We start from the raw sequence: 26,270 nt of genomic DNA, 5'->3' as shown, positions 1-26,270 counted from the left end.
ACCACCGACCCTGCACCCCAACAGCCAACCCAGGAGCGAGGACCACCGACCCTGCTCCTCAACTCCGGTGTCTCAGCAGCTGCTCCCAACACCTGTGGGTGGACCAGGAAGGCTGAGGAACCCTGTAGGCAGCCCACATTGCTCCTGGAGACTCTTGACCAGGACGCTAACTGCCTCCAATGGGGTGATCACAGACCGAAGGCAGAGGCCCCGAACTCTCCAGCTCTATGCACCACCTTCTCCCAGGAAGAGGGTCCTGGGCCAGGAACGCATTCCCTAACTAAGGTTGAGAGAGAGCACTCTGGAGTGCTCTGAAAATCTCCTCAATGACAACAGAGCAGCCCAGGAATGCGCTCCCCTCCCCCAACAGGGGGCAGAATGCCCACAGCCGAGCCCTCCCCTGAGCAGAAAGCAGAGCAGATCAGGTTCTACACACACACACACACACTCCCCTTTCCCCGAGGCATTCAGCTGGGGTCTGGCCGTTGGGCCTCTTCTGGCTCCGCCGACGAGCAGGAGAGCCACCATGGCCACTGGCCTATGAACAAGGTCAGGACAGGCCACTGCCCTCCGCTTCTGCCTCCTTTTTCACCCATCCATCAGCCTCTGTGAAACCAGGCTCAGCAGCGGTGCCGAATGGCTACCTGGCCGAGCCCAGGTCATGCAGTAAGACACTGGCTAGGCACCATTTACACTTACACCCGAGCGTAGAGACGCTAAAGCACTTAATGAACGCTATACTATGTCCGAGGCAGGACGGAGGCGAGAGGGACCCGGTTTCCCCTCTTACACTTTCTAAAACGTTTCCTCTCCCCCGCGATGGGCACCCATTACCTTTTTACTTCTTAAACCAATAGGGGTCATTGGGAATTATGGGTGTTTTCCTTTTACTGCTATTGTGAATTAAGAAGTTGCTAAGTTTGCCGGAAATGGTTTGGCTCAGTGGATGGAGTGTCGGCCTATGGGCTGAGGGGTCCCCGGTTCGGTTCCGGTCAAGGGCATGTACCTTGGTTGTGGGCACATCCCCAGTGGGGGCGGGGGGGGTGCAGGAGGCAGCTGGTCGATGTTTCTCTCTCATCGATGTTTCTAACTCTCTGTCCCTCTCCCTTCCTCTCTGTAAAGAAAACAATATATATATTTTTAAAAAGAAGTTACTAAGTTATGAAAATTGCCTTAACCTGCCACCAAAGGGGACAGTCCATTGCCTCAGTGAGGACAGGAGGGCTGCAGCATGCCCAAGCCCTGGACGCACTGCCCAGCGGCCCCCACAGAGACTGGCCCCGTCTAACTTCTGAGCAGAGGAGCCAGCCCTGGTCAGAGCCCCGGAGGCAGGTTTGAGTGCTGCCTGCTGTGGGTGGGCACGGTGGGCGGGTCACTTAAGGAAACCCAATCTGGATCCCCTGCCCACACCGCACAGACCACCTCCCAGGGCCCTTCCCCTAAAGCCACGTCTCACCAGAGCGGGGCCACAGGTCCTCTCTGCTGCGGCTGCCATGTCCCACCGGGGGCCTCCGGTCTCCCACTCACCTGCTCCCAGCTCCCCCTCCCACCCCTTCCCCTTCCGAACCCCTCAGCAGCCTTGAGCTGTGAACCTGCACAGGGTCCCTAGAGCTGGGCCAGGCTGACTCCCTGCGTCTGGCAGCTGGATCCCCAGGGGAAGGGGCCTGAGCGGAGGCCCCCCCCCGCCTCCCCCCGGGCTCACCTGCGTCAGGTGAGCGCCTCAGGGGACCACACCGGGCTCTCCGGTTACACTCGGTTCTCCCACAGCCAGAACTCAAGGTGTCTGCCGACGGCCGGCCAGAGGCAGCCAAGAGCAAACTTTGCACACTTTCTCTGGGAAGTCGGACATTTTCGCTCCTCGCCAAGCCCAGCGTCTCACCGCGCAGCGCCACCCCCGCCGGCGTGGGAAGCAGGCCAGGTGTCCGCACTGGCCCCTGCGGTGCCCACGGCCCGGGCAGAGGGAGGCCCCGGGACCTGTCCCTCCCGCGGGCTCTGCGCCCGGGGATTAGGAGGCACAAAGGGCCCAGATGGCAGCGCCGGGCTAAGCCGCCGCTCGCGGACAGAGAGGGGCCCCCGGCGACGCGAGCCGCCGGCCTCACCGGCCAGACCCCCGGCCCGTGGGGACCCACCCGGGGACCCCCTCGCCGCGACCCTCGCCCTCGGCCGGGCGGGGCACCTGTCTCCCCGCTCCCCAGCGCCAACACGATTGTGCAAACTCTGAACCCAAATTCTGTGAAAACTCCTGGCGGCACTTCCTAGGGCGTCTTCCGCCCGGACCGGCGGGGGGACGGGATCCGGGGAGAGGCGGGCGGACCTGGGCGCAGCCCTCCCCGCCCCGCCCGCCCAGCCCGGGTCCTGGCCCTCCGGAGCCCGTACGCCCCGCGTGGCCGGCGCCCCGAGGGGGCGGGCCCGGCTGGGGGGGCCCCGGCCCGCGCCTCACCTGGAACCCCGGGCCGGCCCCCGGCCGAGGCCTCCGACCGGGTCTCTCAGCGCCGCCCTCACTCCGCTCGCGCCGCCGCCGCGGGCCCTCGGTGCTGGGCGGCTGCCTCCTTCCTGCTCACCTCCGCGCGGGCGGGGCGAGCGCTCTATTTACATAAAGGGCGAGCCGCGGCCGCCCCGCCCCCTCCCGGCGCCGGGGGGCGGGGCCCCGCGCGGGGCTCTCCGGGGGCGGGGCCCGCGCTGGGCCAATCCGCGGCCCGGACGGGGCGGGGGCGGGGCCTCTTCCCGCGTGAATATGCACGAGGCGCCGCGCCGCCGGCTCACCTGCGCGCACCTGGCGGCCGGAGGTGTGCGCCGCGCCGGTGTCCCGCCGCCTCCCCGGAGGAAGTAGTTCCGGGACTCGCAGCGGCCGGGCCTCCGCGCTGGCCCTCCCACCCCGTCCCGGGCGCTGAGGGGGAGGCAGAGCCGGCCGGCTCCTCCTGAGCGCGCCCACCCCCAGCAGTGGGGGACCCAGGAGACACGGCCAGGTTTGGGACCCGAGAGCGAGGTGGCCCGAGGATGGGGCGTCGCCGCGAAGTGCCTCCCCTCGGGGCGGGCTCCCAGCCTGGACTCCCCTCCTCCCTCCGAGGCCCAGCTGGGGCTGGCCGGCGCCCGGGCCCCAAGGGACCGCCAGTGTCGGGAGTTCTTAGCCCGATGAAGGGGGTTGAGGGTTGGAGGTTGGAGCAAGGAGAGGCGGGAGCGGGAGAGGCGGGCGCGGAAGGGGCGCGGGGCCAGGCCCGTGTATGGCGGGACTCACTGCACAAATTTGAGCGACCACACCGCCATGGCACCCCTCTGCCGGCCTTCTGCCCGGACCCGCGGCGTTCAGGGAAAGGCCTGTGGGGTGCCGCCCCCGCCCTGGGCTACCTTGCAGAAAGATTAGTTGACGAGGCCCGTGCCTTCCCTGCAGGTGCGGGGTCTCAGACTTCTTAGTCCCCACAGCAGAAAGCACTCTCGGAGGGTGGGCAAAGCTGAGGCTCAGGCCTGGGGACCAGTTCGAAGGACAGCGGGCTGGGGCTGGGGGACTTGTGCAGTACATCCAGCCACGGAGAAAAAGGACCTATTCTTTTAATGGCTATGGCTTTTGGCTTTATTGCAGGAAGCAGGCACCCTCTCGTTTCAAGGCACAGAGTCCTCTCTGCCGCACCTCACTGGGTCTCCAGAATCTGGTGCTGAGTTCCAAGGACATCACTGCAGGCGGCAGAGGCAGTCCTGGGGCTGGAAGCACTGCAGCAGCCAGATGGGAGGCTCAGCGTGGCTCTTCTGCAAGCATCAGATACCCAGGGCCAAGGCCCAGGCTAGCCCTGCAGCTACAGGGCGTAGGAGGCACTGAGATGGTCCAAGCCCCCCCTAAGCAGGCCCCAGGCCCTGCCGGAGCGGGTCACTGTCCCAGGTCCCTGGGCAGAGTGAAGTCCCGGAAGCTGTAGAAGGAGAGGTCTCCGTGGTCCACCAGGGCAAACACCAGAGGAACATCCCCGCTCTGGTAGGACAGCCGCTTGAGGGTGCAGAGGTCTGGGACTGGCTCATCAAATCTGCGGGGATAAAAGTCAGGCTGAGACCTGGATACAGCCTACCCACCGGCTTTGAGACCCCAGCCCTCTGGCTCCCAGGGAAGGGAGACTAAGAGTTGGGGGTGCAGGAAGTCTGGGCCTGGGCTCTCCTCTCTGCATACTGCATGGCTAAGTGCCAGAGGAACCAGTCCTGGCTGGGTGAGGGGGCAGGGAGAGGGGGGTTCTCCCTGAGCCCAGGTCCAACATGGCACAGGAGAGACGGCGTGCAAATGCCAGGAATGGGGCTGGGAATCGTGGGTCCCCACAGCACCAGCAGGCTGTGTGGCCTCAGTGCAGTGACATAACCTCTCTGGGCCTTTCAGGCACCGGCACACTGGCCAGGGGCATGAAGAGGTCCACCTGGGTTTATAGGACTCGCAGCGGCCAGGGGGCAGTGCTCGCTGGTCTCCTACCCACTGATGCACATCCGGGCATAGGGCTTGCCAGGGTTATTCTTCCGGAACGTGGCCACGGCGTCAGCCTGGTAAACATCAAAGCTGATCTCCAAGCTCCCAGGCTTCTCTTGCAGCCTGAGAACAGAGGGAGAAACTTTAGGGGCTCTCCCGCCCCCCCTTTTCCTCCCACATCACCGGTTCCAGGAAGCAGCCTGCCCAGGGGAGCTGGGGTCCTGGTGTGGGTGCCACTGGAGGGGCAGGGGGAGGCTCAGCTGCCTATCTCAGATAGAACCCTTGTCCCCCACTCCTCCCACTCCCCCAGACACAAGGATATTAGCCAGGTTGGGGGGGGGGGTTCATGGAATGATCCTCCAGCTCGTACCCAACTTTAGGAGTCAAATCCCAGCTGCCAACTCCTGCTGGCAGCCACAATGCCGTGGAGACAGGCCCCACCCGGGGACTCACCGGGCACCCATAGAGACAGGCCCCACCCGGGGACTCACCGGGCACCCATAGAGACAGGCCCCACCCGGGGACTCACCGGGCACCCATGGAGACAGGCCCTACCGGGAACTCACCGGGCACCCCCCTCAGCAAGGTGTGTCGCCTGCAGCACAGAGATGAGTTGGAGGACTGCGGCTGAAGGACAGGGAGCATAAGCTGTTGGGGGGCGCAGCCAGCTACAGACTCCCCTGACATTTCTCAAATCTGCCATCTAGTTAGGGTTCCCAGACTTAGCAGATTTTTAAGTGTAGCTATGTCCCATGTTGTTTATCTGAAATATAACTGGTCGTTATGACCCTAATCTACCATGTCCCCATAAGCATTGAAAGTATTTCTGAATCTGTTAATTCTGTTCTTGCCCTATTACAGTGATTTTCAACATTTCCAACTCATGGCACACCTAAACCAACTACTAAAATTCTGCCACACACAAAAAACAACAACATTCTTTTGCCAAGCTGACAAAGAAGGTTTAATTTTGATTCATTCATACCAGATGGCTATTATTGTGTTGGCAGCTGTCACTTTTTATTTGACAATCTAAGGGAAAAGAGGTCAGTGCCCCTGACTAGTCACATATTGCACGTTTAAAGATTTTTTGCACTGGCGAGGTAGCTCAGTTGGCTAGAGCAACCACCCAATACAGCAAGGTTTCAGGTTCAATCCCTGGTTAAAGCACATAAAAGAATCAACCAATGGCTGAAACCGGTGTGGCTCAGTGGATAGAGCGTCAGCCTACAGACTGGAAGGTCCCAGGTTCGATTCCAGTCAAGGGCATGTACCTTGGTTTCGAGCACATCCCTAGTGGGGGGGGGGGGGGTGCAGGAGGCAGCTGATCGATGTTTCTAACTCTCTCTCCCTCTCCCTTCCTCTCTAAAAAATCAATAAAATATATTTTTAAAAAATCAACCAATGAATGCACAAATAAGTGAAACAAATCGATGTTTCTTCCTCTAAAATAAAAATTTTTGCAGCACACTGATTGAAAATCACTGCCCTATTCTTAACACTGCGGGGCAGGCAGTAAACCTTGCATATGACTGGAAGAACATGGTCGTAGTTTTCATCTTCCCCTCCAGCACTGATTCTCCACCTCTGAACCTTCCCACCTGGGTCCTTTTGCTGCTTTCCAGAACAGTCTGGCCCCGAGAGCGCCACTTCCCGGACAGCTCTCCGCCCTCACCTTTCTTAAGCCTCGGTCAGTCGTATGCAATCCCTGCCCTGTTCAAAGCTTTGTGGTTTCTTAGCTGCCAGGGCCCGTGGGCTAAAGGCAGGGGAGGCGGTACCTGGGGAGTCGGCCTGGCTGGGACTCAGCAGGGGGGTGGCGGGCTGGCCCCACAGGTGCGGGGGGCGGCTCGGGGCGGCCTGCAGGTGCCGCCTCCGCAGCAGCTGCTTGTACTCCCGCCAGCTGGAGCAGAGCTGCACCTCGGAGTCGGCGTTCACATCCTCACGCAGGGGCTGGGCCTCTGCCTGCTGCTCCCGTTCGCGTCGGGAGAGCCTCTCCTGGCGCTGGTTCAGCTTCTGGCACCAGGGCTCGGCGTCCATCTCCCGCCCCGAGACGTTGGCCGGGAGCAGCTCCGGGGCCGGGGCAAGCAGGCGGGTGTGGCGGCTGTCTGCAGCCATGTTGGGGAAGGAGATCCGCTCAAAGTCCCAGCGTGGCTTCCGAGGCCCCGTGACTCCGTTCTCCACTCTGCCCCCTTCCTGGCTGCACGCCCCCACCTCCCCGGCCAGGCCAGGGCCGGGCTCCGGGGAACCCCCAGGCTGAGAGAGGCCCGCCGGGCCCTTTAAGGGCCTTTCCTCCTGGGGTTCCTCCTCCGGGCACCGGCGGTCCTGGCTGAGGGAAGGGGGGACAGAGGTTCCCAGGCTCTTGGGTGTCCCATCTGCTCCCTGTAGGGGGTTCTCCAGGGTCTTGGGCTTCTTATGAACGGACCTGAGGGACGAGGGGAGGAAACGCACCCGTCTGCTCCTGGTTGCCGAGGTGCCCGCGTCCCAGGCGAGCCCACGGGGGCTGCCCAGGCCCAGCTCTCAGACCCACCCATGCGTTCTCCCAGGCCCCAAAGCCAGCACTCCCACAGCTCTGCCCCTCGGGGCTCCTGGGGTGGCCGTGTGGGGAGCATTACCGAGAGCCGGAGCCCCTCCTCTTCCTCTTGCCAGTCCCATCCGCCAGGCACTGGGTGCTGCTGGCCAGCTTCAGCTGCCTCTCGTAAGGGGACAGGATGGAGCTGCGGGGCGAGAGCGAGGCAAGCAACAGATCCACGTTCTCAGCCTGGGGCTCCCCGGGGAGTTTGTAAGGGGCTGGCCCAGTACACAGTCAGTGGGCCAGGGTCAGAGCCACACCCAAGGGCTAAGCCCCAGGTCTCTGTGGCTCTCGGCAATGATGGATTACCGAGCTGATGACCTTCAGAGGCCCCAGGAGGAAAGAGCATCTAATCTAGCAAAAAGCTTGTTAAACTCCACTCAGCTGCTCATTCTTCACTGGGCCCTTCCCTCACGCCTGCACTCAACAAATCTGCTTGCACACCTACTAAGCGCCAAGCTCTGTTCCGGTACCTGCCTCTCCATGCTCCCTGCAGGTGCTCAATCACCTGTGGAGGGAGCAGGCTGGAGATGGGCTCAGTGTGATAACCCAGGAGACGCTGCAATGGCCTAGATTACCCCACACGCCTCTCAGTGGAGCATTTCCACCAGAGCCCCCCCCCCCGTCCGGGAGCTGCAGCTCCAGCCAAGGACCCCAGGTCCGCAGAGGCCACTTCCTACGCTGGGGCTGGTCCCCCAGACCCCCGGACTGGAACAAACAGGAGGAAATGGAACAGGGACTTGCCTTGGCTGGAACCGTCGAACCACATAGCCCAGTCTCTTCAGGTGGCTGAAGACCTCGAAAGAAAAAAGTAAAGGTTCTGTGTCCTTTATAAAATAACACTTAGTTCCTCAGACAGAAGCCGCCACCCCGCCTCTGCCCCTCAATTCCAATCCTGGGAACTGGTCGGACCACACTCCCCAAACTACGGTCTCAGTATGAAGGAGTTCCTGTCTCCTGCTTACCTTACTTGGCACTAATTACACATTGCAGTTTCTTGACTTAAATGCAAATCTCAAAAAGCTGATAGCTGATGGGCCAGGCACATAATTATGCCCTAAAACTTTTTTATACTAAAGCTGACAGAGTGAAGCTCCTGCCTACAATGTGGACAAGAGGGCAGATGGTGGTGCACCCCCCTCCGCCCTCCAGACATGCTCATCCTCCTGTCCCCGGACCCACACCAGAGAGACGGATGCAGGCACATCCCCCATCGTGCTCCACCGCTCAGCAGTCTTCAACGTAACTGACAACGCCTTCCTTGAAAGACCTCTGCCGGCTTCCGTGGTGCCACCCCTGCTGGCTCTCCTCCTGCGCTGCTAGACCTCTTCAGGCGCCGCTCCTGGTCTCTCCTCTGACCCCTGACCTCCTCATGTTGGAGTACCCTGGGTCTCAGATACAGCCCTCCGCTCTGGCCACACTCCTACAGCCCCCTGGTGTTCAATCCCCTCCATGTGCTGCCCAGCTGGCGTGGCTCCGTGGCTGAGCAGGATCCATGAATCAGATCAGGTTCCGATCCCCCTCCCCCCCCACCTTGCAGGTTCTATCCCCAGACATGCAGGAGGCAGCTGATCAGTGATTCTCTCTCAGCATTGATGTTTCCATCTCTCTCCCCCTCTCCCTCTCTGAAACCAATTTTAAAAAAAGGTATAAATCCCGTCCGTGTGCTCATGATATCCACACTGTGACCCCAGCCTTGTGCGCCCCCCCTCTGTCTTCTTCCTGCCCTCAGTCTGTGAAGGCCGCCTTTCCTTCCATGCTGACCATTCCTTGCCACCACCAGGAGGTAAGCGCCATGGCGGCAGAGCCCCTGCCTGTCTCACAGCCCCAGTGTGGCTCTATGGCTAGCACCTGGCAGGTACTTGTAGATACTCTCGTCAGTGGCCGGGTGGCGGGTACCTGGTACTGCAGGAAACTCACGGTGCCCTCGGTCAGCAGCAGCTGGTAGGCCTCCTGGACAGACAAGGGCAGGTCTTGGTGGAAGAGCTGGATGGAGCCCTGGAAGTGGGGCCAACGGTTCAACTTGTAAGCCAGTGGAGCACGTCCAGACTCCAATGTCTGTGCGCCTCCCGCCCCCCGCCCCCAGCATCACAGCAAGGATACTGCCAACCAGGAAGTGGGGAGCAGCAGCAACACTAACAAGCACGGGAACCCCTGCTTCCTGCTCTATAAGTCCGTTTACAAGCTCCCTGAATACCCAGCCGTGTGTACCTTCTCTCCCCAAAAGCAAAGCACACGCTCTTCCGGCGCCCTTCCCCACCGTCCCGGGGCCCCACTCACACACTCCAGCAGATACAGCGCCTCCTCCGGGTGCAGCCGCTGCCGGCCCTGCTCCGAGAAGCCCATGGTCTGCCAGAACTTACCCTGCGCGGGGCCCACACAGCACAGGTCACAGCGGGGCGAGAGGGGCCAGAAGGCGGTTCCCCGCCCCCGGGCACCGCCGCTCACCGCAGGCGTCTTCAGCTCCACGATCCCCTCCTCCGGTCTCCATTCGGCGGCCACCAAACTGCCCCTGGCAAAGCGTGGGGCTCAGTCTACCGCGGAAGCCTACCTACCCCGCCCCCGGCCAGGGCGCCCCCGCCCCGCTCACAGGCGCTCCACGCGCTCCTCCGCCAGCAGCTGCCAGAGCTCGGCGCGGCACCGGCGCAGCCGCTCGGCCTGGGCCTCGGAGCCGTCGGGGAGGAAGTCCTTGGGGCCGTGCGCGCGCTGGGGCAGCTTCTGGGGCCGCGCGCGGGCGGCGAGCAGCTCCCGGGCGCTGGGGCAGGAGGACACGCGGGTCAGAGGACGCCGGCTCCGGCCCTGAGCGCCCGGCCCCTGCCCCGCGCCCACCCCACGGCCCCGCGAGTCCCCCGGGCCGGGCCGCGCCGCACCTGAGCACGCGCCCCGCAGGCACCTCGATAGTTGCGGGTTCTGGTTCGGGCTCCATCGGGCCGCCGCCTGCGCCTGCGCGCGCCCCGCCCAGGCGCCGCCCACCGCCGAGGCTCCGCCCACCGCCGCCGCAGGGACTCCGCGCGGCCCTAGCGCCGATGGATCGCATCTGGGCGCCCCGAGGTCTGCGGATCCGACCCGCGGCTCCCCGCCTCCCCTCCGAGCTCGGCTCCCAGCGCAAACGTGTGCCCCGACTACGGGGGCAGAGCGTTCGCAGGTTTCGGGATGTGTAGGCGCTTCCCTCTACTGCCCCGAGCCCTCCTCGGGGCTCCTCGCTAGTAAAACGTGAGGACCGTGGCGTCTGAAAGTGTGGGCAGAGTCAAAGGCGTGACCCTCCTCCTCCCCGCGGTCCGGGGCTGCGTCAGTCCCCGCCATCCGGCCGGACAAGGACGGGAAAGAGGGGCCTTAGAGAAGGGAGAGCGGTGGGCTCCCCGACTCCGGCTCCGCAAACCGAAGGCCGCCGGGGGCTGTTAGGTGCGGGCTGGCTGAGCTCGGGTTTCCTTCAGGGTCTCCCGTTAGGTCCCTTCTGAGGGGGTGGAAGCCGGGTTTCCAGAGCCCAAGGGGGCGGGAGGCGCTGTCCGGCCCGAGATGGTGCTGAAGCGCCACCCCAGCCTGTCGTTAGCACCTCCTCGAGGCGGGGGTCCACCCCGCCGCCTCCGCGGGCCGCCCCGATTCGGACCGCTAGGTGGCACCATTGCTCCGACCAGCCAGTGCACCGACGACTCTGCAGGCGGGTGGAGGTCACTGCGGGAGCCCCGGGGAGGGCGAGGAGGGGCGAAGAGTAAAGGGGGACTTCCCAAGGGGGGCTCCCCAAGTGGGGTCCCCGGTTTCCACACTCCAGATCACGTCCTCTCTGTCCCACCCAGTCGCACACCTTTCGGCCTAAAAAACTCGATCCCCAGATCGCCCAAGCTCCGCAACTGGAACTCAGGGACGCGATCTCTCCCCGCTCCCCCGCCCCCGCCAACCCCCGCTGCACCTGGGCGCATGCGCTGACCCGCCAGCTTCAGGAGAGAGGGGGCGGGGCCTGGCGCGGGGCGGGGCGGGGCCGCGGGCGCTGACTGACAGCCCGGAGCGCGGCCGGGACGGTCCCTGCGCTCCCGATCCGGCGGGAGGGACGGGGGAGGGGCGGGATTTCCTGCGGGAGGCGCCGGGCGGCCTCGGGAAGGAGGAGGAGAAAGGGGCTCCGGGGGCCGTGGGAGCCGCCGTCCGCAGCGCCAGGGACCGCGCGGGGCCACCCGGACCCCCGGCGGGGCGGCCGGGCGAGGTGAGGCTGCGCGGCCCGGGCCGGGGGCCGTGCCCTGGAGGGCGGGCGCAAACTAACTTTTCCTGCGGGATCCGCGGGCGCCGCCGTCCCTGGGCTCCTTCCGTCCGACCTCCTTCGCGCCTCCCCACTCCGTCCTTCTCCCGCGTCCATCGCTCCGGCGCCGGCCCCGGCCCGGCCCCCCCGCCGCTTTGTTCCCGGGTCGGCCGGGCCGGGTCCGGGCTGGGGGTTTGCGCGGCGCTGGGCGGGCATTCCGGGGGGCGGGGGAGCCCGCCCGACCCCAGGCGCTGCCAGGGGCGCCTCCCCCCGCGCCGGCCGGGGCCCCGGAGGGAGTGCCCTCGGAGGGAGTGCCATCTGGATGGGGCTCGGGACGCTTTGAGGAGCGAGGGGTCCGCAGCCGGAGCCCCAGGCCTGCCCGGGTGCCATGCCGGTGTCATGCCGCGGGACTCGGGGCAGCGAATTCGTGGCCCGTGAGGAGCTGACGTCAGCTTTTCTGCAGTGAAGTTGGGGCTCGGGGCCTCAGGTTCAGGCTTGGGGCGGGGGGGGGGGGGGCGCAGGCAGCCCCATTTGCCAGCAGTGCCCCAGCGCTGGTCTCTGTTCTGTGCCCAGCTGCTTCTCCAGTCTGCACGAGGCGTGAGGAGAGGTCAGCAACAGGTGCTGGGAAACCTCCCTGCCAGAAACGGGGGGCCCTGAGCTCCCCACTCCACTCTGAATCCCTAAAGAGCCCTGCTTTAGTAAAGCGTGGGGCGGGAGGGAGGCGTCTGGGGGCTGGCACCTTCCACAGGGAGTGACCCTCCTGTCTGCCTGTGCCCGGCCCTCCCGGCCCCACCTCCTGGCACGCAGCTGCCCGTGGGTGTCAGCCCTGGGGCTGTGGAGAACAGGCTGCTGCCCGGCCTGCCCAGGTTGAGATGCTGCCAGGTGCCGGGGGGCCTCGGTGACTCAGCCCCCTCGCAGATTGCCGCCTCTCCCCCTCCAGAGTCCTCTCAAGCATGGCAGCTCCCTTCCCGCTTTGAGTGGCCAGCCCCCCCCCTGCCCCCGGCTCCTGGGACAGCCAGCGTAGTTGGGGGGCTCCCTGGAGGCCCTGACCTGCTCGTCCTCAGAGCCCCGCTTCTGGGATCCTTGCAGGCTCAGGCCTAGCCCTCAGCAAAAACACCGACCCTTTTCCAGAACCCCGAGGCCTGCCCGCCGCCGCCGCTGCCCACTGCCCGAGGGAATGCTGGCGGCCTTCTGGGTGGGCACCGGTGCTCCTGAGCCAGAGCCACGCCGGGAAGATTGGCGCGCCCGGCCCAGGCCCAGCCCGGGCTGTCGGAAGCGGCAAGCTGATATCTGTCCAGATTTCCGAGCAGCCTCCGCCCCCTCGGAGATCGGCTTTCCTGCCTGTGGCGGCAGCTCGCGGAGCACCTTGTGGGAATACCTGTCAGTGCCTGACAAGGGGCCCGCTGCCTGAGACCAGACTCGCGCCCCAGGACGCCGGGCCCCCTCTGCAGGGCCACGGCATGGCACCCTGACGCCTCAGCGCTGCAGACCAGGTTTCCGGCCGCTCCCCTGGGCGTCTGAGCCCAGAGCCCGGCCTGGGGGCCAGGATGGGTCGTGAACAGGACCTGATCCTCGCCGTCAAGAACGGAGACGTGACTGGCGTGCAGAAGCTGGTGGCCAAAGTCAAGGCTGCAAAGACGAGTGAGTACTGGATGGGGGCGGGGGGACTGTCCGGCTGAGACCCTCCTCTGAGAGCTCAGGTTGCAGAGAGAGGGGGGAGGAAGGGGGTGTCACGGGGGTCTGGGGAGGGGGAGAGAGAACTGTCTTGTGTGAGAGCCAGAGAGGAAGTCGGGCCCCGCTTGCTGTGTGTCTTAGGCAACTAACCTAACCTCTCTGGGCTCTGTTTCCTCACCTGTGAAGTGAAAGGTTGGAGTGCATTCATTCAAGTTAGAAACAGGTTTTTAATTCCTCGCCCGAAGATACTTTTCCCGTTGCTTTCAGAGAGGGTGGAAGGGAGGGCGGAGAGGGGGAGAGAGAGACATCCACGTGAGAGACACGGCCATTGGTTGCCTCCCCGCCCACCCTGCCGGGGAACGTGTCCTTGACCGGGAGCCGAACCTGAGCCAAACCCTCCGGGCCCATTCAGATGGTTTTGGGCGCCTATTGTGCGCCGGCCAGGCCGCGCTCCGGGGCCCTGGGTCCCGGCCGTGAATGAACAAACCGGAATTCCTGCCCGCGTTCGCGCTCGGGGTTTTCTTCCAGCAGGTGGTTTTCAGATTGTTCTCTGCAGCCACGGGGTTTCCGATAATGGGCTGGGAAAGACTGACAGACAGCCCCGCCCCCACCCGCACCGCCCCACCAGCTCATCCCTGCGCTGTCTTCCGTTAGCGGGCACGTCCATAAAATAGCTCTAAACAGAGTTTACCTGAAGCAAAGTCCAGCACTACCTAGCCACGTGCTGAAGCCCCTTTCCCCCTGCCCCCCCCCCCCCCCCCCCCGTGTCCCTGGTGGCAGTGGCCTGCGCTGATCTGCGGAGTTTCCCCGGAGCCCAGGGCACTGGTCTGACGGTTGTGGGGGGTCACACCTGAGCCCCGTCTCCTGGGAACCTCTGCTGTGAGACCCCAGGGGGTGAGACCTCTCGGCCTCAGGGCGAGCTCTCCGGCCCAGGACGCTACACTTGTCCCCTGGAGCCCCGTACCAGCAGGGCGGAGTGGCTGCTGCCACCACGCTGGACTGGAGGAGAGAGGGTCCCCCGGGCCCTGGGCCTCTGGGATCCACTTTGGCTAATGAAAGCATCTCTTTATCCCACCCACACCTGCCAGTGGATGCTAGAAGGGGGGAGCTTAAGGTCGGAGCCCCAAAGCAGAGGGAGATGGAGATGTGGGGGTGTCCCTGTGCCCTGGGGAAGCGGGTGCAGGGTGAGCACGATGGGGAGAAGGTGCTGAAGAGGCCCCTGGAGCCCCAGGAGTGGGAGCATTCACCCTTCTCCCCTCACCTCTGTGTTGGATTTGGCAGCCTGCCCAGGAGGCCTCGGTGGTGCTGCCGTTGGCCTCAGAGGGAGGTCCAGAGGAGGACGGGGTGGGGCCTGGCGGCTGGTGGGAACCTCACAGCGGGAATCCTGAGCTCCAGGAGGGCTCCCTGTCTGTCAGGGAAGCAATCCTTTCCCCGAGCCCCCAAAGGGACGTGAGCACAGAGTGGGCGCTATGACACCCCAGGAGGCCCTGGCCCTGTGTCTCCCTCCCCAGACCTCTGAGAAGGAGGGAAGGCCAGGTGACATTGTGCAGACCCTACAGCTCATGAACTTGTGGTCCCCTTAACTCCCTGCCACTACACCCACTTACAGATAAGGAGCCTGACCCCCAGAGAGCCAAGGTCACCCCGCCATTGTGCTGGGAGCGGAGGCCAGCCGTGCCCTCCGCCTGTGCTCCCACACTTGGCTGCTCGTCAGAATCACCTAGGATTGTTCTGGCCGCGCCCCCGCCCTCCTTCCCCCTCCCTCTTCCCACTGTCTCCTGGGCCAGAGGAAACCGAGTGGCTGGGGGTGGCCCGCTGAGCTCACATCCTCTGCCCCAGCCTAAATCAGGAGTGACCCCTCCACCCTCAGCCCGGCCGGAGGGGAAGTGCCTGGAGCCAGGCCAGAACCCAGACCCCTCCGCCCTCCCACCAAGGTCCCCGGCCCAGGCCCAGTCCCTGCGAGCCTCTCCCCCCACCGCCTTTCCGGCCATTGTTCTGGAGAGAACAGAGCCACCCAGCCGGGCCGCCCGGCCCCTGTTCCTGTCTCCGCTGTCACATTGTCTTGTCACTCCCCGGAGAGGCCGCCCCGGCCCTGGCTGTCCGGCTGGCGCAGGTGGAGGCATCTTCTGGGTCATCTTCACTGGGGCCCAGAGCGGGGCTCCACCAGGAAGACGCTGAGCCAGGCCCTTCCTGCCTCCCCAGCCCCGGCTTCCCGAGACCCCACTGGTTCCCTGGGACAGGCCTTCCACGGCCAGAGGAAGGCTGGGGGCCGGTGCTTGTTCTCGGGGCCCCTTGCCCCGCTCCGCCGAGCTCCTCCTTGGTTCGGTTGTTTGCCTTTTCCGCAGTGGCCTCATCGGCTCAGCCCTAAGCGCTGTGCCCTGCCTCCCGCCCCACACCCGTCACTTCGGGGCTGGTCCCTCCCTGTTGGGAGGCCCTGTGTAGCTGGGGTATTCGGGGCCCTCCAGGGCCCGGGGGCAGGCCTGGACCAGCATGCTTGGCACCCCGCCTGCCCGGGGTGAGCCAGCCTCCTCCTCCCCGCAGGGGTGTGTCCCGCAGAAGGCGGGGCCGCCATGGCAGGCATGCGCCTCTGCCCCCAGCACTCACAGGGACCACCCCCCCCCCCGGTGCCCTGGCTCCCGATGGAACACACCTGATGAGTCCTGTCTGTCCCCGCGGGGCCGAAGCAGCATCCTGCCCAGGCCTCTAGCTCCTCTCGCTCCACCCCGCAGTCTCCCGCCTGGGCCCAGGCGGGGCTGTCCCAGCTTTGGCTGAAGGACAGCGTCTTGCTGATGAGGGCTGAAGGGTAGGGAGTGCCCAGGGGGGATAGCTCCCATCTTCTGCGTGTGGGCGGGTTCCGTGGTCAGCCCATTCTACAGATGGGGACACTGAGCCCGGGAGGTTCTGGGACTTGTCCAAGCTCAGACAGCCAAGTACGTGGCAGAGCTGGGGCTCTGTGCGGGCCTGTCTGGCACCCCCTGCTCCACATGCTCCGTTCAGGGATGTGGTAGGGCTGGGCACTGTGGCCCTGGCATCTGCCCTTCCACTCTCCAGCCGCTGGCGCCGCTCTCCTGTCCTCCCCGCCCCCGTCCCGGACAATGGGCCTCGCTCCTGGCCGCGCAGGCAGGAATGCTAACCATGTGCTCGTGGGCCCATCCATGGAGGGCTTGGCGTGCGGTGCCCCGCCCCGCCCCCCGGCGCTATAAAGGAGCCGGGCCACGCTGAGGCCGCTCGCTCCCCGCACTCCTTGCCCTCAGCTGGGGGCCGGGGCCCTGGCAGGAGGGGGCCATGGGGCAGGTGCTGTCCTGCACGCCGAGAGGTCAGCGGGTCTGGGAGGTGGGGGAGAGGGAGCCCTGGCTTAGGGTGAGGCTGAGGGTGTCCTGACGCCTCCTGCTCTGACCCCCAGAGCTGCTCGGCTCCACAAAGAGACTCAACGTCAACTACCAGGACGCTGACGGGTGAGTGAGCCCGGCTCCGGCAGCTGCCGCGGGGGAGGGCCGAGCGGGAGGGCCCGGAGCCCCTTCCCCTCTCACTTGGCCCTGGACGCGTGTTTGCTGAAGTCCTGGGCCGGCTGATGGGAGGGGGGGGGGGAGGGGCCCGGGGCCTCTCTGAGGGGCCTCCTCGGGTCAGATTCCTGCCAGGCCCCCTTTTCTCCCCGGAGGATGGGAGCCCTCAGGCTCCTGCTCCCACGGCCCCCTCCCCGGGGCCGGCCGGGGGGGCAGCCAGACAAACAGGCCTCTCAGCCCAGACACTGGGCCCTTTCATGGCGCTGCCCGGCTGCTCTGCGCTCCCACGGCAGCCGGGGGGGGGGGGGGGTCCCCACAGTGGGCAAGTAACCCAGCCCTGCCGGCCCCTGGGATGGGTCTGGTGTGGAAGACAGGATTTGGGGGGCAGGGGCTACTCACTGACACCCCCACGGTGTGTCCCACCGCTAGGTTCTCTGCTCTGCACCATGCCGCCTTGGGGGGCAGCCTGGAGCTCATTGCCCTGCTGCTGGAGGCGCAGGCCACCGTGGACATCAAGGACAGCAACGGTGAGGCCCCCGGAGCCCCTGTTGGCCCTGTTGGCATCATTTCTTGGGCCTGCAAATGCTTCACCTCTTAGTCTCCATCCCATGGGGGTGGGGTACTGACGACCCAGTATCCGGGGAGGGGGTTGCGATTAGGTCATTGTCAGGGGGCCACCATGGTGGGCAGGGCACGGCCGGACCTCTTGCTGACCAAGCCCAGGCGCAGCCAGCGTCGCTGGCGTCGGGTCTGTCTCCCTCCCCGCTGGCGTGGCTCCAGACCCTGCTCGGTCCCCTGCCCGGGCCCCACACCGGCCAGGCCCCTCACAAGCCCCTTCGCTCCGGCAGGCATGCGCCCGCTGCACTACGCCGCCTGGCAGGGCCGGCTGGAGCCCGTGAGGCTGCTGCTGCGGGCCTCGGCGGCCGTCAACGCCGCGTCCCTGGACGGGCAGATCCCGCTGCACCTGGCTGCCCAGTATGGCCACTACGAGGTGGTACGCGAGCCGCCCGCCCGCAGGGGTGCTGGGAGGGGGCCAGGGCTGGCACCGAGGGGCTGGCCAGGCCACACCCCTCACTCGGCTTCCCCTTTGCCCCCAGTCAGAAATGCTCCTCCAGCACCAGTCCAACCCGTGCCTGGTCAACAAGGCCAAGAAGACGCCCCTGGACCTGGCCTGCGAGTTCGGGCGGCTCAAGGTGAGGCCTGCAGCCCTTGGGGGGTTGGTTCTGGGCGTCTGGGGGGGGGGGGGTCCCAAGAGGAGGCTCTACCTGGTGCTACTGCCCACAGGTGGCCCAGCTGCTACTGAACAGCCACCTGTGTGTGGCCCTGCTGGAGGGCGAGGCCAAGGACCCGTGTGACCCCAACTACACCACGCCCTTGCACTTGGCTGCCAAGAACGGCCACAGAGAGGTCATCAGGTACCGGCCGCTCCCCCACCCTCACTTCCTCATCCCCTTCCCGGGAGCCAGCAGCGCCCCTCAGTGCCCTGCCCTGCTGACCTCCTCCCTGGCCCCCGCTTCCTCTCCCGCCCCCTCCGCCCTGTGACTGCCCCGCCTCCGCAGGCAGCTGCTGAGAGCGGGCATCGAGATCAACCGCCAGACCAAGACGGGCACGGCGCTGCACGAGGCCGCACTCTACGGCAAGACCGAGGTGGTGCGGCTGCTGCTGGAGGTGGGTGTGGCCGGGTCTGAGGCTGCCCGAGGAGGCTCTGAGGGGTGTCCCCGCCAGCAGGGGGGTGGCCACGTGGCTGGAGAGCAGACGGACCTGGTTCCAGCCCCACCTCTGCCTCTTACCGAAGGACCTGGAGCTCGTCCTTGACCCTCCCGCTGAGCCTGCACTCCCTCACCTGTGACACAGGAAACAGCACCTGCCTCCTGGCGGTGGTGAGGGTTGTGGGAGTGACGGGCGAGCTGCTCAGGGCACGCTCACCCGCACTGTGTCCCCAGGGCGGCGTGGACGTGAACATTCGGAACACGTACAACCAGACGGCCCTGGACATCGTGAATCAGTTCACCACCTCCCAGGCCAGCCGGGAGATCAAGCAGCTGCTGCGGGGTGCGTGCGTGTGTGCGTGCGTGTGCGTGTGCGTGTGCGTGTGTGCGCGTGCGCGTGTGGAAGACCCGCCCGGGGCCTCCGTCCAGGGGGTGCAGGAAGCAGGAGTGGAGATGCTCTCCTGGGCTGGGCCGTCGGGGGGGAATGCTGTGGGGGAGGAGGAGGAGGAGGAGGCAGGGGCCCGGGAGGCGCCTGAGGGGACAACGGGGCCGGAAGGCGCTCTGAGCCCCGGCTGACACCTGTCCTCCCCCTTCCCTCAGAGGCCTCGGGGATCCTGAAGGTCCGAGCCCTCAAGGACTTCTGGAACCTCCACGACCCCACGGCCCTCAACGTCCGGGCCGGGGACGTCATCACGGTGAGGACGGCGCGGGCGTTCCTCTGCGAATCCGGGGTCCTATCCCTTCCCTGGCGGGGACCTGCGGCCGGCTCTGCCGGGGTCTGACAGGAGCTGCACCGCTGCTCTCTCTCCAGCCCGGGGAGGAGGGTGCTGTCCCCTTTCCCTCCGCGGAGAGGCTCAGAGAAGCGGCTGTGACTTCCCCGGCCACGTAGCTAGCAAGCGGGGCAGCTGGGATGGCGGCCGGGCGGCTGCCAGGACTCGGCTGTGTGTGCCAGAGGCGCCGGGGCCTGGGCTGGCTGCTGGCGCCGGGGCAGCACCGTGGGCTGGCTTGTGCATCGGAGACCGGCTTCCTGGGGGCGGGGGGCCGCAGGGCTGACCGTTGCCCCCCCCCCCGGCCCCCGTTCGCCCAGGTGCTCGAGCAGCACCCTGACGGCCGCTGGAAGGGCCACATCCACGAGAGCCAGCGGGGCACCGACCGCGTGGGCTACTTCCCGCCCGGCATCGTCGAGGTGGTCAGCAAGCGGGTGGGCGTCCCCGCGCCCCGCCTGCCCCCTGCACCCACGCCCCTGCGCCCCAGCTTCTCCCGGACACCGCAGCCCCCTGCCGACGACCCCCTGCACCCTCTCACCTACGGCCAGCTCCCTCGGGTGGGCCTCAGCCCAGACAGCCCAGGTACATCCTCCTGGGGGGCAGCTTGGCACCAGGGTGGGCGTCTGACCGCCAGGCAGCCGTCGGTCGGCAGGGCCAACTGGGACTCCGGCCCCTTTGCTCCCGCCTCTCCAGCAGGTGACAGGAACAGTGTGGGCAGCGAGGGCAGTGTGGGCAGCATCCGCAGCGCTGGCAGCGGGCAGAGTTCTGAGGGCACCAACGGCCACGGCCCTGGGCTCCTGATCGAGAACGCCCAGGTACGAGGGCGGGGGTGTGGCGGGGGCAGGGCTCCCCCTCCTGCTGCCACCTCCGCGGACGCTGAGCCGCTCCTTCCCCGTGTGCAGCCGCTTCCCTCTGCCGGCGAGGACCCGGGGCCGCCAGGCCTGCACCCCCCGGCCCTGGCAGGTAGGAAAGGTAAACGGGCCTGGACGGGCGGGCAGAGGTGCGGGTGAGGGCTGAGGACTTGGCACCCCTTCCTCCTGCCCACCGATTCCATTTCTGTCCCTCCGCACAGGCAGCCTGAGCCAGCGCCCTCCGGCCAACTGCCACTCCGGGGAGCAGCTCTTCCCTCAGGACGTGCGGCCGGAGCAGCTGCTGGAGGGGAAGGTGGGGTCTTGCGGGGCAGGGGCCGCAGGCCCCGGGTGGGGGTTGCACAGGCCTCGGTAGGGACTGAAGTCCCTGCTCAGCACACTCGGCGCGTTCACGCCAGCCCTCTCCCGCCCTCAGGACGCCCAGGCCATTTATAACTGGCTCAGTGAGTTCCAGCTGCAGGGCTACACCGCCCACTTCCTGCAGGCCGGCTACGACGTGCCCACCATCAGCCGCATGACGCCGGAGGTGGGTGTCCCTGCGGGCGGGCGGGGAGGGCCCCGCAGGCAGAGCAGAGGCTAACGGCACCCCCCGCCCTCGGGGCAGGACCTGACGGCCATCGGGGTGACCAAGCCGGGGCACAGGAAGAAGATCGCCTCGGAGATCGCCCAGCTGAGCATCACCGAGTGGCTGCCCAACTACATCCCGGTGAGTGGGCGGCACGAGCTCCCGCTCGGCCGTGGCCGTGGCCGTGGCCGTGGCCGTGGCCGTGGCGCCTCCTGGCCCGGGCCGTGGCCGGCGGGAGCCTGCTCTGACCGCGCTGTGCCGCAGGCGGACCTGCTGGAGTGGCTGTGCGCGCTGGGGCTGCCGCAGTACCACAAGAAGCTGCTGGGCAGCGGCTACGACTCCATGGCGCTGGTGGCCGACCTCACCTGGGAGGAGCTGCAGGAGATCGGCGTCAACAAGCTCGGTGAGCCCCCTGCCGCCACGGGTCTTCAAAACGTTTTCAGGGCCCAGGCCCGGAAGAGAGGACGGGGCTGAGGGGAGCGGGGTGGCCATGTGCAGCCCCGCGAACCCTGCCCCCGGACCCACCCCCTCAGGTCACCAGAAGAAGCTCATGCTGGGGGTGAAGCGTCTGGCCGAGCTGCGGCGGGGCCTGCCGCACGGGGAGGCCCCCGGCGAGGGCGGCTGCCGCCCGGCCAGGGGCCCGGAGCTGATGGCCATCGAGGGGCTGGAGAACGGGGACGCACCTGCCGCCGCCGGCCCCCGCCTCCTCACCTTCCAAGGCAGCGAGCTGAGCCCAGAGCTACAGGCAGCCATGGTCGGGGGTGGCCCCGAGCCACTCCCCCTGCCCCCTCCCCGCTCCCCAAGCCAGGAGAGCATTGGCGCTCGCTCACGAGGGTCTGGCCACTCACAGGAGCAGCCTGGCCCTCAGCCCGGTAGTGGGGACCCCGGCACCTCACAGGAAAGGAACCTTCCGGAGGGCACGGAGCGGCCCCCTAAGCTTTGTTCCCCGCTTCCTGGCCAAGGGCCTCCTGCTTATGTTTTCATGTACCCTCAGGGCTCCTCCGCCAGCCCAGCCCCGGGGCCACCTCCAGGGGCGCCCCGAGCCTTCTCGTACTTGGCTGGCCCCCCTGCTGCTCCCCCAGACCCTCCCCGGCCCAAGCGCAGGTCCCACAGCCTGAGCCGCCCGGGCCCGGCCGAGGGGGAGGCCGAGGGGGAGGCCGAAGGGCCGGTGGGCAGTGCCTTGGGCAGTTACGCCACCCTCACCCGGCGACCAGGGCGCAGTGCCCTGGCCCGGACCAGCCCCAGCCAGACCCCAGCCCGAGGAGCTCCCCGCAGCCAGTCCTTCGCCCTCCGGGCCCGACGCAAAGGCCCGCCGCCCCCGCCTCCAAAGCGCCTCAGCTCCGTCTCCGGCCCCACCCCAGAGCCCCCTCCACTAGACGGGAGCCTGGGGCCCAAAGAGGGGGCCCCTGGGCCCCGGAGGCGGACACTGAGCGAACCGACCGGCCCGTCAGAGCCCCCGGGCCCCCCTGCCCCCGCGGGCCCCGCCTCGGACACGGAGGAGGAGGAGGACCCGGGGCCCGAGGGGAAACCCCCGTCCCGGGGCAGCTCGGGGGAGGGGCTCCCGTTCGCCGAGGAGGGGAACCTGACCATCAAACAGCGGCCCAAGCCGGCCGGTCCCCCGTCCCGAGACACGCCAGTGCCCACCGGCCTCGACTTCAACCTCACAGAGTCAGACACTGTTAAGCGGAGGCCCAAATGCCGGGAGAGGGAGCCGCTGCAGACGGCGCTTCTGGCCTTCGGAGTGGCCACCGCCATGCCCAGCCCCTCCGTCCCCCCTGTCCCCATGCCCTCCCAGCTCCCCAGCGAGTCCCCTGTGGCTCCTCCCAGCCCTCCTCAGCCAGACCCTAGCAGCCTTCCCACTCCGGGAGCTCCAGCCCCTCCTCCTCCCAGCCCTCCCACCCCGCCCGCCAAGCCCCCCTGCCCCGGGCCAGCTCTGGAGAGCTCGGCAGGCCATCGGCAGCGTGGGGAGCCGGAGCCCACAGCTCCGCCCGCTGCCCTCATCAAGGTGCCCGGAGCAGGTATGAGGCAGGGCCTGCGGGCACCGGGCACGTTGGCAGGGGTTGTGTCCTGCCCAGTTGAGTCACAAGCCAACCTGTCTCTGCAGGAACAGCTCCCAAGCCTGTGTCTGTGGCCTGCACCCAGCTGGCGTTTTCTGGCCCTGAGCGGGCTCCTCGGCCCGGCCCACGCCCTGTGCCGCCCCCCCGTCCAGAGCGGGCGGCGGCCGTGGGCTCCGGCCAGGCCCAGCGGAGACTGGAGCGGACCAGCTCGTCCCTGGCGGCCGCACTGCGGGCCGCGGAGAAGAGCATCGGCGCCGAGGAGCGAGAGGGGTGAGGGCTGCTGGCAGGGCGGGGAGAAGGTGGCGGCATGGGGAACGCTTCCTCCCAAATCCTCTCTCCAGGGTCCTGGGGTTGTTGGGGGCAGGGACCTCACGGGCAGATCCTCAGTCTGGGGACCCCCTGTTGGAAGGGGAGGAGCCCAGAGCTTGGGAGTCACCTGGGTCCGACCTGCAGGGAAGCTGGCTTCTGCCGCTTAGAGGCACGGGAGCCTGGACAGGTCATTTGAGCCACGGGCACGGTGTATGGACGGACAGCGGCTCCTTCTTGGAAAGCACTTGGCACCAGCCGGGCGCTCGGCACCAGCCCTCGCCCAGGGCTGGCGGGCGGTCTGATTACCGGCTGGTCTGACCCAGTGCTCCCCGCAGCACCCCCAGCACCTCCACCAAGCACATCCTGGATGACATCAGCACCATGTTTGACGCCCTGGCTGACCAGCTGGATGCCATGCTGGACTGAGCTCGACCCGCCTGCAGCATCCACTGCCTTGGCCCCAGCACAGAAGCTCCTGCCGCTCCGAGCCAGCGGCTGTCAGCATTGCAGTTCCAGGGGAGCGGGGGCCAAGGGGCTTGTCAGACCTGATATCTCAGCGGAACCCCGCCCAGTGTGTAACCTGAGCAAAGAGCCCCCCTACCCTTCGGTCAGGGACCCTGGTAAGAGCTTCCGCCCAGGGAGAAAGGTGGTGGCAGTGCTTCTCTGCCCCCCCCCAGGCCCCCCGCCAGCATCTCAAGTTCTCGTGCCGAGGTCCTCTTGCCACCTGCGGTGCTGTCGGGAGCAGCGGCTGGAGGAGCCGTGTCTGGCTGGGTCCCCACAGGTGTACACAGGACATGTAAATAAGCCATCGGGGCCTGCTTGCTGGCGGCGCCCTGCCTGCCCGAAGCGAGGCAGAGCCGGCGGGGGTGGGGGCAGTGGGACTAACAGACCCCCCCAAAGTCCAAACTTTTTCAACTGTAAATGTTATTTTTTAAGCAGAGAGAAATGCATATATTTTAAATGGAATTTATTCTATAACTGCCTGAGAGGACGCAGTGGGGAGGGGCTTCCGGCCACAGCAGGAGTGCCCGCTGCCCAGCCTGGCCTGATGGCGGGCCCTGGCTCTGTAAATTAACCTCCTACCCCACTAACGCCAATTAAGTGTCACTCTACGTGATCCCTGTGTCTGGGTCTGTGCGCGGACCTCGCCGGAGCCGGGGCTGTCGCTGGCAGGAGGGAGGCTAGGGCCCTCCCCTCCTCCCCTCAGTGGCTGCCTCAGGGACCAGCCACCGGTCTTTCTTACACAATTTATAAATTTTAATACAGTCTACATTCATTCCTAAAAGGCTCATTTCCAGTAAAAAATATACACCAATAAAAACATTCTCCCGGGAGAACCCTGCAGGGACTGGATGGAGCCCTGGGCCGTGTCCCCGAGACTGACTGGCCAGCTCGAGGCAGGCACAGGAGCAGCTCCAGGTGACGGGGGCCTTCACTTCAGGTCCCCGTGAGGCCCCTGTCCCAGGAAGACAGGATGGAGGGCGCAGGGAGGCTGCACCCTCACCCTGACCTTCGACGGCGACCTTGAGAGCTGCTGCCAGTGTTCCTTCAAAACGGCCGGGCCCTGGCCGCACGCCCACAGCCCTGCCCGGATCCCGGCGCTCAGGGCGCGGGCTGAGTGGACCCTGAAGAAGGACAGCCCACGGGAGGACTGGGCTGGGAGCCCCTCTGCTAAGCACATGAGGTCATACGTTCAAGAATGCCCTGGTGCGGCCGGAAAGCCGGCTGTCCTGACACGGCCTTGGCTCACGCCACAGGAGCCCTGGGGGTCAAGGCGACAGCTGGGTCTGGCACGGGGATCGGGGCCTCAGTGCCAGGGGCACAAGAGCAAACCCTGAAACATTCATGATACCAACTCCTCAGACTCAGAAGTGGGTCTGGGAGCGGCCCCTGGGGACCAGGGCCACCGTGGCCACCGTGGCCAATGGCTCAGAAGGGCGAGTTCATGCCCAGCTTCGTTTCAAACTGCAGCTTCTGTCGCTTCTGGTAGCGGACCCGGACCCTGGGGAGGGGAGGGACAGGAGGTTAAATGGGGTCAGGACAGGCTACAGGAGGCAGGGAACAGAGCCCAGGGGGTGACGGGCTCAGGGAGCATGCCCGGGCCCAGAGGGAGCGCCCTGCCAGTGGCTCACCGGATCTCGTGCAGCTTCACAATCTCGTTGCTGACCACCACGAGGACCAGGGACAGGCAGCCCAGCAGCCACGTCAGCAGCGGCACATCCTCCAGGCCGAAGTGGACGCGGCTGTCCCTGTGCGTCCACAATTGCAGGTCCACCGCCGTCTGGACCACCTGCCCCAGCAGGCTGCAGGAGGAGGGCAGCGCCTGTCAGCCGGGCTCTTCTCTCCCTCGCCTTTCTCAGTACGGCAGTAGCTCAAGGAGGGCACCCTTCAACTCCGGCCCAAACCCCACCCTCAGGTCACAGCCCTGCCAGAGCCCCAGCCCCTCCAGCCGAGCCACTCACACCAGGGGCACCGTCATGGACCACCAGAGGTTGGTCAGGGGGCTCTTCCTCCACAGCGGCTTGGTGCGGTGCACGTGGGTGACAGAGATGAAGACTGGAGGAAACAGGATGGGGGGGGACCTGTCAGACTTGCCACGGAAAAGGCCTGGTCCCCGGGGCACCCCACCAGCCACCACTGGCCCCTTCCGGGAGCCCTCACCAGTGTGCAGGACGATCAGGGCGGCAGTGAGCTTCTGAGCCAGAAGCAGCCCGTTGGCAAAGTCATCAAACCAGGCCGGAGCCGTGTCGGCGTGGCTGCCAAAGCAAGGTGTGCACTCAGCCCTCAGGGCCCTGCGGCGGACCGGGGCGAGTGGGGGCGGGGCGGGGCCGGGCGGGGCTCACCTGGGCAGCACGATGGAGGAGCAGTTGGTGAGGTTGCGGGCCCGGGAGCTGTCACAGAAGCTCTGCAGTGTGAAGCCGAAGGAGATGAGGCACGAGCCGATGGTGAGGCTGAACTTGAGCAGGAAGCAGAGCAGGAAGTAGTGTTGGGTCTGTGGGGGGGAAGGAGGCCCGTCACTCCAGAGGCCACGGCCACGGCCCCTCCGGCACTCGACACTCGGATTCAACAGGCTCTTCAGTGAGGGGCAGCCGGACGGGGGACAGGAGCAGGGGCTGCCCGCCCCGGCGAGGATCTGTCCCAGCTCTCCCACACCTCCCTCTGGTGTGATGGAGGCCGCATCCTGATCACTCCCTGCCCCAGGACCAGCCCCTCGGGCAAGGCGCAGGCCCCCGGGCTCCGCCCGCCTGGCCTACCTTCTTGGGAATGGAGTGGAGGTTCTTCCCTGTGGCCACAGACATGACGGAGCTGTGGGGGGGCTTCCCCAGCAGAGAGATGCTGAAAAGCAGAGACCGGTGAAGGGCGGCCACGTGACCCTCTGTCTCTTACTTCCCACATGAGGAGCCTCTTAGGAGTCGGGAGTGCGGTGGGGGATGGTGAGCAGGAGGATCAGGACAGAGGGACACACACACACACACACACACACACACACACACGCTCCCTCTGTGAGGGGAGGTGAGCGCTGAGCAGGGGTCCCTGAACCCGGGCTCCTGGGGTGCTGGGTGACCTCCCACCCTGCCTGCCTGG

The 26,270-nt window shown here is 66.4% G+C and overlaps 4 protein-coding genes across 28 annotated transcripts in view; 1 reads left to right on the top strand and 3 right to left on the bottom strand.

The window, feature by feature from the left end:
- LLGL2 (LLGL scribble cell polarity complex component 2) overlaps nt 1-20,487 on the bottom strand; it is a 45,435-nt gene extending 24,948 nt beyond the window's left edge. For 3 of the 9 annotated variants that reach the window (XM_036412511.2, XM_045572199.1, XM_045572201.1), the window contains exon 1: nt 2,441-2,583. The gene's annotated coding sequence lies outside the window, so the exon portion shown is untranslated. Of the gene's footprint in view, nt 1-1,702; nt 1,864-2,440; nt 2,584-10,368; nt 10,381-17,160; nt 17,168-20,475 lie in introns of those variants that run through there. The other 6 variants (XM_036412512.1, XM_036412502.1, XM_036412513.1 and 3 more) reach the window with 6 other exon arrangements.
- On the bottom strand, nt 3,533-10,006 carry TSEN54 (tRNA splicing endonuclease subunit 54). Of its 3 annotated transcripts, XM_045572206.1 has the most exons (12): nt 9,875-10,006; nt 9,595-9,759; nt 9,453-9,516; nt 9,285-9,368; nt 8,904-9,002; nt 7,749-7,801; nt 7,048-7,149; nt 6,721-6,857; nt 6,214-6,666; nt 5,002-5,062; nt 4,442-4,558; nt 3,533-4,010 (listed from the first exon to the last, which is right to left on the bottom strand). In XM_045572206.1, the coding sequence occupies exons 1-12, from the start codon at nt 9,928-9,930 to the stop codon at nt 3,860-3,862; spliced, it is 1,542 nt and encodes a 513-aa protein (XP_045428162.1). In that variant the 5' UTR covers nt 9,931-10,006; the 3' UTR covers nt 3,533-3,859. The 3 variants fall into 3 exon arrangements, with proteins under 3 accessions (XP_045428162.1, XP_036268418.1, XP_045428163.1); XM_036412525.2 differs by having other exon boundaries at nt 6,214-6,857; XM_045572207.1 differs by lacking the exon at nt 9,285-9,368 and having other exon boundaries at nt 6,214-6,857.
- Nucleotides 11,054-23,802, top strand: CASKIN2 (CASK interacting protein 2). 5 transcript variants are annotated; one of them, XM_036412491.2, is made up of 20 exons: nt 11,054-11,199; nt 12,322-12,873; nt 16,310-16,361; nt 16,839-16,936; nt 17,258-17,403; nt 17,507-17,602; nt 17,694-17,824; nt 17,969-18,077; nt 18,353-18,461; nt 18,719-18,813; nt 19,206-19,467; nt 19,582-19,700; nt 19,788-19,857; nt 19,958-20,049; nt 20,170-20,280; nt 20,359-20,460; nt 20,584-20,722; nt 20,853-22,337; nt 22,424-22,646; nt 23,021-23,802. In XM_036412491.2, the coding sequence occupies exons 2-20, from the start codon at nt 12,780-12,782 to the stop codon at nt 23,109-23,111; spliced, it is 3,624 nt and encodes a 1,207-aa protein (XP_036268384.1). In that variant the 5' UTR covers nt 11,054-11,199; nt 12,322-12,779; the 3' UTR covers nt 23,112-23,802. The 5 variants fall into 5 exon arrangements, with proteins under 5 accessions (XP_036268384.1, XP_036268385.1, XP_036268383.1 ...); XM_036412492.2 differs by having other exon boundaries at nt 19,579-19,700; nt 19,788-19,848; XM_036412490.2 differs by having other exon boundaries at nt 19,579-19,700.
- TMEM94 (transmembrane protein 94) overlaps nt 23,636-26,270 on the bottom strand; it is a 31,487-nt gene continuing 28,852 nt past the window's right edge. For all 11 annotated transcript variants that reach the window (XM_045572188.1, XM_036412485.2, XM_036412486.2 and 8 more), the window contains 6 exons: nt 25,940-26,021; nt 25,529-25,677; nt 25,347-25,441; nt 25,148-25,241; nt 24,818-24,988; nt 23,636-24,687 (listed from right to left, as the gene is read on the bottom strand). In XM_045572188.1, the coding sequence (XP_045428144.1) occupies nt 24,615-24,687; nt 24,818-24,988; nt 25,148-25,241; nt 25,347-25,441; nt 25,529-25,677; nt 25,940-26,021 (664 nt within the window). In that variant the 3' untranslated portion in view covers nt 23,636-24,614. The remainder of the gene's footprint in view (nt 24,688-24,817; nt 24,989-25,147; nt 25,242-25,346; nt 25,442-25,528; nt 25,678-25,939; nt 26,022-26,270) is intronic.

The sequence above is a fragment of the Pipistrellus kuhlii genome, unplaced genomic scaffold (assembly GCF_014108245.1).
Source record: "Pipistrellus kuhlii isolate mPipKuh1 unplaced genomic scaffold, mPipKuh1.p scaffold_m20_p_44, whole genome shotgun sequence".
Taxonomy (NCBI): Eukaryota; Metazoa; Chordata; class Mammalia; order Chiroptera; family Vespertilionidae; genus Pipistrellus; species Pipistrellus kuhlii.
The sequence above is the reverse complement of the archived record's forward strand: the minus strand, read 5'-3'. Positions and strand labels throughout refer to the sequence as shown.

Coding starts and splice junctions, on each gene's coding strand:
- TSEN54 (XM_036412525.2), bottom strand. CDS start 9,930: ATGGAGCCCGAACCAGAACCCGCAACTATCGAGGTGCCTGCGGGGCGC. Junction 9,003..9,284: donor CGCTGTATCTGCTGGAGTGT/GTGAGTGGGGCC, acceptor CCCCACTTCCAG/GGCTCCATCCAGCTCTTCCA. Junction 7,150..7,748: donor GTTCGACGGTTCCAGCCAAG/GCAAGTCCCTGT, acceptor CTCGCCCCGCAG/CTCCATCCTGTCCCCTTACG.
- CASKIN2 (XM_036412490.2), top strand. CDS start 12,780: ATGGGTCGTGAACAGGACCTGATCCTCGCCGTCAAGAACGGAGACGTG. Junction 18,814..19,205: donor GGGCCGGGGACGTCATCACG/GTGAGGACGGCG, acceptor CCGTTCGCCCAG/GTGCTCGAGCAGCACCCTGA. Junction 22,647..23,020: donor GGCGCCGAGGAGCGAGAGGG/GTGAGGGCTGCT, acceptor TGCTCCCCGCAG/CACCCCCAGCACCTCCACCA.